The sequence below is a fragment of the Salvelinus namaycush genome, chromosome 18 (genome assembly GCF_016432855.1).
Source record: "Salvelinus namaycush isolate Seneca chromosome 18, SaNama_1.0, whole genome shotgun sequence".
Classification (NCBI taxonomy): Eukaryota; Metazoa; Chordata; class Actinopteri; order Salmoniformes; family Salmonidae; genus Salvelinus; species Salvelinus namaycush.
The window spans coordinates 16,966,661-16,980,099 of NC_052324.1; the positions used below are offsets into that span (position 1 = coordinate 16,966,661).

General features: G+C 41.2%; 1 protein-coding gene across 1 annotated transcript; it reads left to right on the top strand.

Moving 5' to 3' along the window:
• The first annotated feature begins 5,431 nt into the window (after positions 1 to 5,431).
• Positions 5,432 to 12,462, top strand: LOC120063171 (malectin-like). The gene is made up of 6 exons (XM_039013371.1): positions 5,432 to 5,709; positions 5,977 to 6,229; positions 7,305 to 7,483; positions 8,253 to 8,429; positions 8,686 to 8,743; positions 9,091 to 12,462. The coding sequence occupies exons 2-6, from the start codon at positions 6,022 to 6,024 to the stop codon at positions 9,336 to 9,338; spliced, it is 870 nt and encodes a 289-aa protein (XP_038869299.1). The 5' UTR covers positions 5,432 to 5,709; positions 5,977 to 6,021; the 3' UTR covers positions 9,339 to 12,462.
• The last annotated feature ends 977 nt before the right edge of the window (positions 12,463 to 13,439 follow it).

The window sequence follows — 13,439 nt, forward strand, 5'->3', positions numbered from 1 at the left end:
CGACCTGGCCAAGATAAAGCAAAGCAGTGCGACACAAACCACCGAGTTACACAAGGAATAAACAAGCGTACAGTAAACACAATAGGAAAAAAAGAAAGTCTATATACAGTGTGTGCAAATGGCGTGAGGAGGTAAGGTAAAAAATATGCCATAGTAGCGAAGTATTTACAATTTAGCAGATTAACACTGGAGTGATCGATGTGCAAGTAGTGATACTGGTGTGCAAAAGAGCAGAAAAGTAAATAACAATATGGGGATGAGTTAGGTAGATTGGGTGGGCTATTTACAGATGGACTATGTACAGCTGCAGCGATCGGTTAGCTGCTCAGATAGCTGATGTTTAAAGTTAGTGAGGGAAATATAAGTCTCCAGCTTCAGCTATTTTTGCAATTTGTTCCAGTCACTGGCAGCAGAGAACTGGAAAGGCGGCCAAAGGAGGTGTTGGCTTTGGGGATGACCAGTGAGATATACCTGCTGGAGCACATGCTACAGGTGGGTGTTATCATGACCAGTAAGCTGAGGTAAGGCAGAGCCTTACCTAGCATAAACTTATAAATTACCTGGAGCCAGTGGGTCTGGTGACGAATATGTAGCGAGGGCCAGCCGACTAGAGCATACAGGTCGCAGTGGCGGGTGGTATAAGGGGCTTTGGTAACAAAACGGATGGCACTGTGATAAACTGCATCCAGTTTGCTGAGTAGAGTATTGGAAGCTATTTTGTAGATGACATCGCCGAAGTCGAGGATCGGTAGGATAGTCAGTTTTACTAGGGTAAGTTTGGCAGCGTGAGTGAAGGAGGCTTTATTGCGAAATAGAAAGCCGATTCTAGATTTGATTTTGGATTGGAGATGTTTGATATGAGTCTGGAAGGAGAGTTTACAGTCTAGCCAGACACCTAGGTATTTGTAGTTGTCCACATATTCTAGGTCAGAACCGTCCAGAGTAGTGATGCTAGTTGGGCGGGCGGAAGCAGGCAGCGAACGGTTGAAAAGCATGCATTTGGTTTTACTAGCGTTTAAGAGCAGTTGGAGGCCACGGAAGGAGTGTTGTATGGCATTGAAGCTCGTTTGGAGGTTAGTTAACACAGTGTCCAAAGAAGGGGCAGATGTATACAGAATGGTGTCGTCTGCGTAGAGGTGGATCAGGGAATCAAGCAAGAGCGACATCATTGATATATACAGAGAAAAGAGTCGGCCCGAGAATTGAACCCTGTGGTACCCCCATAGAGACTGTCAGAGGTCCGGACAACAGGCCCTCTGATTCGACACACTGAACTCTATCTGCGAAGTAGTTGGTGAACCAGGCGAGGAAGTCATTTGAGAAACCAAGGCTATTGAGTCTGCCGATAAAAATACGGTGATTGACAGAGTCGAAAGCCTTGGCCAGGTCGATGAAGACGGCTGCACAGTACTGTCTTTTATCATGGCGGTTATGATATCGTTTAGTACCTTGAGCGTGGCTGAGGTGCACCCATGACCAGCTCGGAAACCGGATTGCGCAGCGGAGAAGGTACGGTGGGATTTGAAATGGTCAGTGATCTGTATATTATCTTGGCTTTCGAAGACTTTAGAAAGGGTAGGTAGGGTTAAATGCGGAAGACCATATTGTTGTTGAATGCATTCAGTTGTGCAACTGTGTCGGTTTTCCCTTTCAAGCCCAAATATATCATACTTTGATTAAAACAATGACTTATTGACTTAAATCATTGTGCAACATCACAGGTAAACTCTGGGCATCGTCTTTCAGCTGAAAAAGTGGATTTTCACTGGTGTGGGCATTCCAGGCAAAAACAAATGGAGGGTGGATGAGTGGGCGTATAATGTGAATGTCTAGCAACCCAAAATGTTTAGTGTTCAAATCTCATAATTGACAACTTTAACATTTTAGCTAATTACCTACTTGGGTAATGATGTTGTGCAATTACCCATGATGTTGCACAACGATGTAAGTCAATAAGTATTTTCTTAAATCAAAGAATGATATATTTGGGCTTGAAAAGAAACTGCCCGCGTCGTGCCAATGTTGTGTCTTTTCCTATGAAATGACGTGTAAATAATTTTTAGCCTACGTTTCGTTTCAGGGATGGGTTTTATTTGAACGTTACCACCCACCAGCATGGAATTGTTTATTAATTAGAAATGCCTGCCAAGTTTGTGAGTCGTGACTGAGCTGAGGAATATAATATATAAACTTTGGCAAGAGCAAAGATGGTGGAAAAATAATGTCTCACTCAGGCAGTTTACCATTGAGAAAAATGGTCAGTTCCGGTTAGCTTAACTGGGTGGGTGAAGTGGAGGACCTGTTGTCCTGTATATTCTTACCGTTTTCTTAGCACTGTTCTCTCCCAAGTGCTTGTAAGGGCACAGATGACCCCAGTCCTCAGCAGTCCAATCCCTGTACCTTTTGCAGAATATCAGTCTGTCCCTGATGTTTTTCCTGGAGAGAAGTGGCTTCTTTGCTGCCCTTCTTGACACCAGGCCATCCTACAAAGGTCTTTGCCTCACTGTGCGTGCAGATGCACTCACACCTGCCTGCTGCCATTCCCGAGCAAGCTCTGTACTGGTGGTGCCCCGATCCCGCAGCTGAATCAACTTTAGGAGACGGTCCTGGCACTTGTTGGACTTTCTTGGGCGCCCTGAAGCCTTCTTCAGAACAATTGAACCGCTCTCCTTGAAGTTCTTGCTGAGCCGATAAATGGTTGATTTAGGTGCAATCTTACTGGCAGCAATATCCTTGCCTGTGAAGCCCTTTTTGTGCAAAGCAAAGATGACGGCACGTGTTTCCTTGCAGGTAACCATGATTGACAGAGGAAGAACAATGATTCCAAGCACCACCCTCCTTTTGAAGCTTCCAGTCTGTTATTCGAACTCAATCAGCATGACAGAGTGATCTCCAGCCTTGTCAACACTCACACCTGTGTTAACGAGAGAATCACTGACATGTCAGCTGGTCCTTTTGTGGCAGGGCTGAAATGCAATGGAAATGTTTTGGGGGGATTCAGTTCATTTGCATGGCAAAGAGAGACTTTGCAATTAATTGCAATTCATCTGATCACTCTTCATAACATTCTGGAGTATATGCAAATTGCCATCATACAAACTGAGGCAGCAGACTTTGTGAAAATTAATATTTGTGTCATTCTCAAAACTGTAGAGCTTGAAAATTGAAAATTCAAGCCCCTTGGGTGCTGCCATAGAGTCACATTAGAAGTGCCCATCCATGAAGGATCAAGGTCATTGGCCACACATAAAATTACATCAAATCACATTATATCTACAGTAGCTTTGATTGGACTGATCATGTCTACATCATACTTTCAAAATCGTGCAGTCATCATCATGAATCAAGTCAACAATCTAGTGGCAAATCCTTTTTAATCCTTGTCATATGAAGAGAAATAAGGAAGAGAAATTATAGATTATATCGGTGCTCAACGGCTATTGGAAATAAACATTACACAAGAAGTTGGAAATCGCAAATTCAACAATGAGTGGTTTGGAAGGAATCAGTGGTTAACTGCAAGCATTGCAAAGCAATCATTAACCTGCTATTCAGTGGAGTGGCCGTGTGGTCCCAAGTCTAAGATGAATGGTCTCTTTTCCTAGTTTAGAATTATAAACATTCAACATTGGCCATGCTGTCAATGAAGCATGATTTGTGCCGCGCCCAAAACAACTGTTAACTTGGAAAGACAAAATCTGACTTTAGTGAGTTCAAGACAACTGGGAACTCTGGGAAAAACGAGCTACGACTGGGAAAATACATTTTGAACTTTCATTGAACTCAAATCGGGACCCAGATCGGGACCTCGGGCTTCTTTCTAGAGCTACGACCTGAAGATCACTGACGTTATCATGATTCAACCCCCCCAGAGTTCCAAGTTGTCTTGAAAGCACCATAAATCCAGAGAATGCCAGACTTTGATGACAAAATTTGCCCACAAAGACCCGCCGCGTCACCTTCCTGTTCAAGTGAGCACAGCACAAGGTGAGTCCAAACAGGTCTTGTATGCTGCTGCATAAATGGTGTAATATGCCAGGGAGATATGTATACTGTAGCTAAGAAAGTAATGCTAAGTGTATGTTGTGTAGTAAGCTGTTAGTAGCCCATGTGCCTCACCCTAATAATTTGGTCTATTTTCACCTCTTAATTTCACCTACTGTTCTGACTTGGTGGTGCACATGTAGCCTATAACCTGTTATTGAGAAATGTAATCATCTGATAGCCAGGTGTCTCAGTGGTATAGTGCAATTAATGTATTGTTTAGTGTTGTGTAGTGGATTTGCTAGCATGCATCCCACTTGTATATATTTTTTGCCCCACCAAGATTAACATGCTAAAAATCACCACTGACCATAACCCAGGGCTCTCCAACCCTGCTCCTGGAGAACTATCCTGTAGATGTGAGTAACCTGATTGTTTATCAACCAGTCAATTATTAGAATCAGGTGTGCTAGATTAGGGTTGGAGTGAAAACCTACAGGACGGTAGCTCTATAGGACCAGGATTGGAGGGCCCTGCATAAATCCCTTTCCTACCTAACCAATTGAAATGTAAACTTCAATGGGGGGTAGGCACGTCCCAAGGATCCCGGATAGCAAGGGCCTTTTTTGACAAACCCAGAGTGCAGTGCAAGCACGCTGCGTTGGACTCTTCTGATTGGACAATATTTCAAACATCGGTTGCGTTCCAGGCTATTGTTCATTGTAGTAGCGCTGCGCCGATAATCAGATCCCAAAATGCCTGAGAAAGTGTTTTACATTTATCGGGAGCCACATTGCTTTATACAGCAACCTTCGTGTCTTGTTAATGGGGTTCTCGAGAAGTTAAACACTTCGCATAGCAATGTGAGATCTGATCATTTACGCAGCACACCTACAATAAATACGACATGGAACACGACCATTTCCTTCTACCGATTTTGTGATTATGGAAATCTGGGGAAATTAATATCACTTTAATTTAAATTTAAATGTTTGCCATGTAGCAGACGCTCCTGTCCAGGGCGATTTACAGGAGCACTTTCGTCCTTCAAATTTGCATAAAATACATATGCAGATTTGAACTGCAAACGTTTTTTTATTGGAATTCTTATCTATATATTATATCTATGTGTTATAAATGTTATTTTCGAACACACAATTAATAAAATCACGAATAACTCCCATTAGGTGTAATTGTGTGTACCTTCCGCATTTTGCCAACTGAACAACGTTGCACTTCAACCAAACCTCAGCTCGGTCTCTTTCGCATCAACTTTGACCCTCTCATTGGTAAAGAAAGTGAAAGTTAATATACAGCGGTTATAGGGAACTGTATGTGATTCGTGAATCCAAAGCATTTATATGAATATGTTAAACTTTTAATACATATGTAGAAAAAATGCCATGTGATTGGGTGTCTCTTCAGTCATCCACTTCCTGTACAGTGAACCAGCAGTTCGTTCACACCCTCATGCAATGTGTGTGCCTCTATGGAAATCAACGTCAGTCATACAAATTTGGCAGAGAAGACCAAACGGCCATTACTGTCAATGAGAGCCGCAGTGTAGATTGTGGACTATTCGGTTTTACATTTAGCAGGAAACAGGCATAGAAGCAAGTTGCACCAAGGATTTTTCAACGTAAGAACTTCGTATTCAGCAAGCCACAGCTGCTGAGAGCTAGAGGAGGTCAGCTATCAAGCTGAGATAGCTAACAAGCTAGACAGGTAACTTACTGTAGCTAGCTAAATGTAGTAAAGCCCAACGAGGCAATTCGATCTAAGAGTATTTTACATTTTATATAGAGTAAACTGTGTTGACCGTACATTCTAGTTAATGAACGTTTGCCAGCTACAACATATTCACAATCAATGCTAATCTTAGCCAGAGAGCGAACATGCTAGCTAGCTCAATATATTTGACTATCTGGGGAGGGTTTTGTGCTGTCATTCATGCTAGCTAGCTACCAACTATTGATGCCTTCTCTCACACAGCTTCCTTGGGCCAACTGGTGTGTGTCTGCTTGTACCAAGCTGTGTATGGCAATGCAGTGGGTAAAAGTCCCACTGGTCGCCGGGCTGGTCGTGGCGGTGTTGTCGCTGCTGTCTGAACACTGTTGGGCGGATGGTGGGGGCCCAAACCTTGCTGAACGAGTTATTTGGGCAGTGAACGCTGGCGGGGAAGCTCACACAGACATGCATGGCATTCACTTTAAGAAGGATCCTTTGGAAGGAAAGCTTGGGAAAGGTGAGTCTGTCTAGGCATGGCTGAATCGTCATTTCCTTATTAGCTTCATAGCTAACCTCTAACTTTGTATGATACTGATACAGTTCCCTATTGCAAATGTGACTGTTAAATTGAATTAAAAGCTAACTAGCCAGCTACACGTTAGATCTGTGTGAAATTAGCCACACGTTTAACTATTTGGCTAAAAGCAAGTGAAATATTTTCTTCTGGTAGAGGGTAATCGTGTGATTGCAGATGTGTATTTTTCATAAATAAGATATTTCAAGCTAATCAACTCATGCATGGTTTTGACTTCCGCAATTTAACCAGGTTAACCCAATGAAGAGTCAGCATTACTTTCTAGTGCCTCGCTCGAAAATGAAGCACCTCATGGAAGAATAATTAACCCAACTGTGATGATAACTAACGATATTCAGAAATGTATGTCTTTAAAAGTAATAATTGGAAACTAATACCATGAGTAGTTAATTAAAAGTAAAGTATGAGGTAAATGATACAGTGATGAAACGTCATATTTGATGTTGTATGATAGCCACTTTGCTTAGTTCCACGGCATGTTCATCTATTCATTTGATGAAAAACACTTCACTCAGAAGCGACGTTTCAGATTGTTTCTTACATCCACTCTACTAAAACTAAAGACCAAATGGGTCTGTCAGGAAATATACTGAACAAAAATATAAATGCAACATGTAAAGTGTTTGTCCCATGTTTCAAAAACCGCTAGGCTACTCTTAACCGCTAGGCTATCTGCCGCTAACTTGCCAGAACAGATAAGTCATTAATATTTGAACATGCCAAACCATGGTTAGCCAGAAAGTTTGCATCTCACATTTTTTTAATGACTTTATCAGGCATAAAAATGCATGCACTATTTGCCTTGTTTGCAGCGTTTGTGTGCAAATACAGTACAAGAAAGTAAATGTATGCAGGCATCACTACTGTTCCAGTAGATGGGTAAGCAAATGGGTTTGTATTGTGTAAGCTTATGTGAGAAGTGTTGGGTGCAAATGCGACTGAATTGCTTATAAATCGACAACGTAGTAAACAATCTACTCTTTGTATTTCCCTCTAGCATCAGATTATGGAGTCCGTCTGCCCATATTGCGTTCTAGTCCTGAAGACCAGGTTCTCTACCAGACAGAACGCTACAATGAGGATACTTTTGGCTATGAGGTGCCGATTCGTGAGGAAGGAGACTATATACTAGTCATGAAGTATGCAGAAGTCTACTTTGCCCAGTCTCAGCAGAAGGTATGACAGCCATCCAATCAAATCATCATAATATGTTTTCTGTTTAGATCTCAAAGTTCTGTCCAGTAAACTGTAAGTCATGGTAATGTTATTCTAATTTGGCAGCAAAGATTGTTGTTCAACTTAGATGATGATGATGATAGTCTCAAAATAGACAAATTCCAACAGATGTTTTATTGGAAGGTAATGATTTATTAGTCATCTATAAATACTTCTTACAAACTTGTACACTTAGGACTGAGGATTTCCCATGCTATTTTCTTTCTTTATTTTGTATTTTCACCCCCTTTTTCTCCCCAATTTCGTGGTATCCAATTGGTAGTAGTTACAGTCTTGTCTCATCGCTGCAACTCCCGTACGGACTCGGGAGAGGCGAAGGTCGAGAGCCATGCGTCCTCGAAACCCAACCAAGCCGCACTGCTTCTTGACACAATGCCCATCCAACCCGGAAGCCAGCCGCACCAATGTGTCGGAGGAAACACTGTACACCTGGCAACCGTGTCAGCGTGTACTGCGCCCGGCCCGCCACAGAAGTCGCTAGTGCACGATGAGACAAGGATATCCCTGCCGGCCAAACCCTCACCTAACCCGGACGACACTGGGCCAATTGTGCGCCGCCCCATGGGTCTCCCGGTCGCGGCCAGCTGCGACAGAGCCTGGACTCGAACCGAGAATCTCTAGTGGCACAGCTAGCACTGCGCCACTCGGGAGGCCTCCCATGCTATTTTCATGTTGCGAATCTGGCTGGCTGAAATGATCCTTTCTACAGGTATTTGATGTGCGTCTTAATGACCATGTGGTGGTGAAAGACCTGGATATCTTTGAGCGGGTCGGTCACAGTACAGCTCATGACGAAATAGTGCCTTTCTCCATACGCCGCGGTAAGCTGAGTGTCCAGGGAGAGGTGTCCACCTTCAACGGCAAGCTCACTGTGGAGTTTGTCAAGGTGAGTTGAAGTGTGTCAGTGAATATTGTTTTTTCCTCTCCTCCTGACTCATCAAAAAAACCAAGTGTCCAAGTTAAACGGTCAAGCACAAAATGTACTATTACCTACATACTACTCTGAATGTGTGTTTGTTTAGGCTTTTTCTATGCCATTAATATTTTTTTACTAATAATGGTAGGACAGTGTTTTTCAAAATGTTCATTTGACACGTGGCTTTATCTCCTGGGAACTGATAACCTGCCCTGTGTTTTCTCAGGGTTATTATGACAACCCCAAGGTCTGTGCTCTGTACGTGATGAAAGGGACATTAGACGGTGAGCCTCATCAGTCTATTAACAGGAGAATATTCAACAGTGCCAGTCAAAAATAGCATTTTCTAAGATGTTGTCTTTATAATTCTGAAGTTCTTTAAAGAATTGTAATGGAATGTTGTATTATTATGGAATATTTGCTCTTTTTTTTATCCCATTCATTTTCAATAACATTTTTCATTTGCTCCTGAATCAATTAATTGTATGCACAATCCAGTCTAAAGTCATCACAACCTCTCCTCAATGTCCTCAAGTTCTGTATGACAAAATATTTTATTACCTTTCTATTTTCACTTAACACTATCTTTAAACCCATAATCTCAGCCCCCTCTATATTTTCTGCATCTCAGATGTACCAAAACTCCAGCCTCACCCTGGACTGGAGAAACGTGAAGAACTTGAGGAGGAGGAGGAAGAGGAGACTGAGGTAGGCGAGGAGGGTGGTAAGAGGAGTACCTCGACAGCTCCCAAGTACAAGGTCCAGTCAGGCCCCAGAACGCCAAACCCGTATGCGGCCGACAATAGCAGCCTCATGTTCCCTATCCTGGTGGCGTTCGGTGTGTTCATCCCTACACTCTTCTGCCTCTGTCGGCTGTGAGAACGTAAGTTCGAGGGGGAAACGGGGACATGAAGGACAAGAGACTGTGAAGAAGGGGGGGGGGGGGTCAAAGTGACATCAAAGACACAAGGCAAGCATACAGATGGGAGAGAGCACAAGATCCAAGGGGAGAATGGTGATAACAGAGGACAAAAAAGAGACTACAAATTTGGAATGCTGGGCAGGCGGCAGAATAAAATGCCTTCCTCACTGACTAAGGTCACACACAGAAAAGGGAATGGAGAGAGTTTGTGTGTGTTGTACATCCGACACCTTTTCACCATGTGGCACATTACCACATCGCATAGAAATAAGACAGGATTTCCCACTTTCAAACCAGGTTTCTCTTGTCTGGCAGGAAGTGCCTGGGATTATACTGAGGGGTTCTGAAGTGTTAGTGGCTGTCCCTCTTTATAGATACACTTATTGTTATGGATTTGGATGAGGTGTGGCTTGGAGTGAAGGGAATGCAGATAGGCTGCTATTATGATCAACAAAAAATCAGGCCCAGTATTTAGTCAGAGATGGAACAGGAGGTGAAATCATGAAAATGGACAGATTCTTAAAAAATTTAAATTTGAAGATATTTTGTTTTAGAGATTGTGTTGTTAGTGGAATTTAGGGGGAGATGGTTACCAATTTGATCAGTTAGGCTTTAGAATGTTGTTTTTTCTTGCTCTTTTTGACTTTTTATTTCTGTGTTTGATTATCTCCCAACGTGCTGGTGTTTTAGAGCAAAAATGTACTTTCGCTTTTGATACAAGATGTGCCATAGTCTGATGAAGACAACATACCAGTAATTTCAACAAGTTCATACTGTTACAGCCTGTTCTTTGCAGCACATTGACATTTCATGTGCTGTTTTATAAGACTGCTGATGAAGTGTTATCACATTCAAGGTGGGTTTCACAATTCTCTTGCATAATGTTTCAAAAATGCATGTGTACCTCAATGGGACTATCCCATGCTGTGCTGTTTCATATAGCTGATGCAAGTTTCCTCAAATGTGATCACAAGTAAGAAGTCCACTTGTTGTGCTGGCACGCATAAATATCTGTCCTAGAAGGTACCTTTTGAGGCAACTAGACTATAACGTTATCAGAAATTGAATCCTTTGAGGGTTTACCTGGTTTTTAATCACATTGATAAAACCCTCTAACTTCTGTTTTCCACTTAACGGTACATGGCTTGGTTTGCAGCTGATGAAAGGCCACCTTTGGAAGGTTATGTGAAATAGTTCTGAGCGATTTGAGTTACATTGCCAACAGTGAGGGACCTGATCATTTAACAAATACTCTAGTGGGACAGGTCCTGAATCAGGAACATGTCTAAATTGACTCAAAGATGCATGTAGTGTAGTCCTTTGTCATGGTCACTGCCTTTTCTGCTCATTTTATGATTGTGCATGCCTTTTTGTTTCACCAAAGAGTGTTTTGTGTTGTAAAATTTTGTTTTATAAAACTCAGTAATCCTCCATTCATAACACTCTGATTAATATGATTTAGTTTTTTTACTCACATTGTTGGTGCTGTAGTGATGATTAAGTACTAGGTCAAGATAGAACGTAAACATCAGAAGTTATCCCGATACAATTTGTGTCATTAGGAGTTATAATAACTGGAAGAGCCTAAGCGTTTTATTTAATTTAGTATTTATGTAATGTCCTCTTTGAGATACTGCTGGATTCTTTAAAAATATTGGAACATGAATGTAGGACTTACAATGTGAAGAACAATTGTGTGTGTATACATGCATAGTGAAGTGATGAGTTAACTAGTTCTTTCTATGTTAAACATTTGTTGCTAAGCAAGATTTTCAGTGGTAGGCTAAATTGAAACTGGCTGTGACCAGAAAGCTTGAGTGGCCTTAAGAAATATTTTATTGCGATTTTGAAATTGTTCCCAGGGAAAAGTTTTTTTTTATATATATTTTTTTTAAGCCTGCACACTTTATAGAACTAATTTGAGGCGCTATTAGTCAAATCAACATGATGTAAAAACAGTGTGCTTGCACCAGTCTTAATCATGATCTATAGCCTATTCACTATGCACCTGTGCGTAGATATGGGTGTGTGCATGTTTCACTGTTGGGAATATTTTTACTCTTCTCCGTCTCTCCATTAGTTCAGTTTAGGCCAGTATTTTTGTCTCATCAATTTGTCTCATTTATTTTTTAGCATACCTTGTCTTAAAACTTGCCTTAAAGTAGACCGCAGCATTTTGTTGTTATTAGTCTCTAAGGTGTCCCAGTGACATCCTATATTCTTCCATACAGTTAGCCTGGAAGTCAGTAGCTGCATGTTTGCATTGTATTTGTGTTTCCAATTGCCTCTGTATCAAGAACGTAGCTCTTTTACCAAGCCTTGTCTTATGTTTCCCCAAGCCTCTCCACACTTGTCATTGATTTCACACTTGCTGAATACTTGACAAATAGATGATCCCGGTGTTGTAAATCCCCTCACTCCTGAGGTTTCCCTCCATGTTCCATGCTGCTGGAAAACCAGCCAGGGGAGGTTACAATACTTGATAGTCAGCTGATAGTAGTTTGGTTTATTTGTTTTTTTATATAAAAAAGAAACAATCCATAAATAATCAGAAGCACCTTTTTGTTCCTTAGTTGAAAAACTGCAACAAAAAAAATGTCAATCTTTTTGTTGGCTAATCGAAATCTACACAGTTGCGTGTGTATATACTGTACGGTACAATATCACACTTATTGTAGTGTGACAGCGGTTGTTTTTTTTCATCAAACTATTGTTATTATTGAGGTGTTAGGTATTTTTTAATGGTTAATTGTAAAGAAGACTGTGGCCTTTCTGCTGGGGATGACAGCCAGACAAACACTGACTGTCAGGAAGAGAAATGTGATTAGCAGTGTATGGAATTCTTTACATTTTATATTGTATAATTTAAGTAAGAAAGTGGGGTTTAATCTTGAGATATTTGCTGAATGATTAATAAAGATTTGTAGCTTTAACATTTTCCTCAGGATCGGTTTTATTTTATTTTTTAAATTACCATGATTTAACTGGTTTATTTTCAAAGCATTTGTCTGTTATTTGTGTGTAATTTTGTTTTGATTGAGTCATTGTTGCCTTGGTTTGAATACATTTGTTTTACCATTATCTGCTTTGAGGTTCCTTTTTGTGTGCTTTTCATTACTTAATTGCATGGTTTTTATTTATTTTTGTCCACGAAAGTCCCAGTGTGCAATAATCCTAACCCTACATAAGCTCACCTTGGATAAGAACCAACGGCTTGCTGTCATATAGATATGTAGGCCTAAGTCTTCAATAATTACATTTAGCTGCATCACTCTCCCATTATCCCCACTGCGGTACAGACAGACAACAGTCATACACTCTTGCGCTCCACACACAGTCACAATCACAGAGTATGTATGAATTTGTGTGAGAGTGATCAATGCCAATAAGGAATCCTACTCTCCTTATTGATTTCTCCCAGCCCTGAGGGCTTCAGGCAGCAGGTGGACTGATGGAGTAATTTGAGATGCCCCCCATCTTACTCAGTTTTAGCTCTGCAAATAACATCTACAAAGTAGGAACTGCTGATAAATGCTGTCTCTTAATAAATGTGCTATTTTATCTAACAGGTGTTTTAGCAAATTGTTTCTTTATAATTTATCCCATGTTCTACTATCCTTAGGGTTATTGCAGTACCTCGCCCTCATAACTGAACGGTTCAACATGCTGTATCACTGAGATACTGCAGTCGTCACAAATCATGAGAACTACAATTCTATTATATTTCTATGGGGGTGACGTGGGAAATGTATGGTCGGTAGGATGAAATGGCAGTAATGCGTTTGAGAGATGTAATGAGAGATGATGAATAAAAAGCATGGGCAAACTTAACTACATTGGTATAGTGAAACCATTTTCATTAAGTTGTACCATACTTAGGTGTTCCCTGGTTGGAATTCCATTTACCTGCAACCTAGGTTAAAGATGCAAAAAAATTGTTTACCTTGCCTGCAACGTTTTTGAACATCCCGCCCTACTGGTAACTATGGTAACCACCTACCGTTTTCAGCCAATTACAATCGACTGTTCTCAGCATAGGTTCTCCATTGAGACGCTTC

Coding starts and splice junctions, on each gene's coding strand:
- LOC120063171 (XM_039013371.1), top strand. CDS start 6,022: ATGGCAATGCAGTGGGTAAAAGTCCCACTGGTCGCCGGGCTGGTCGTG. Junction 7,484..8,252: donor TTGCCCAGTCTCAGCAGAAG/GTATGACAGCCA, acceptor TCCTTTCTACAG/GTATTTGATGTGCGTCTTAA. Junction 8,430..8,685: donor TCACTGTGGAGTTTGTCAAG/GTGAGTTGAAGT, acceptor GTGTTTTCTCAG/GGTTATTATGACAACCCCAA.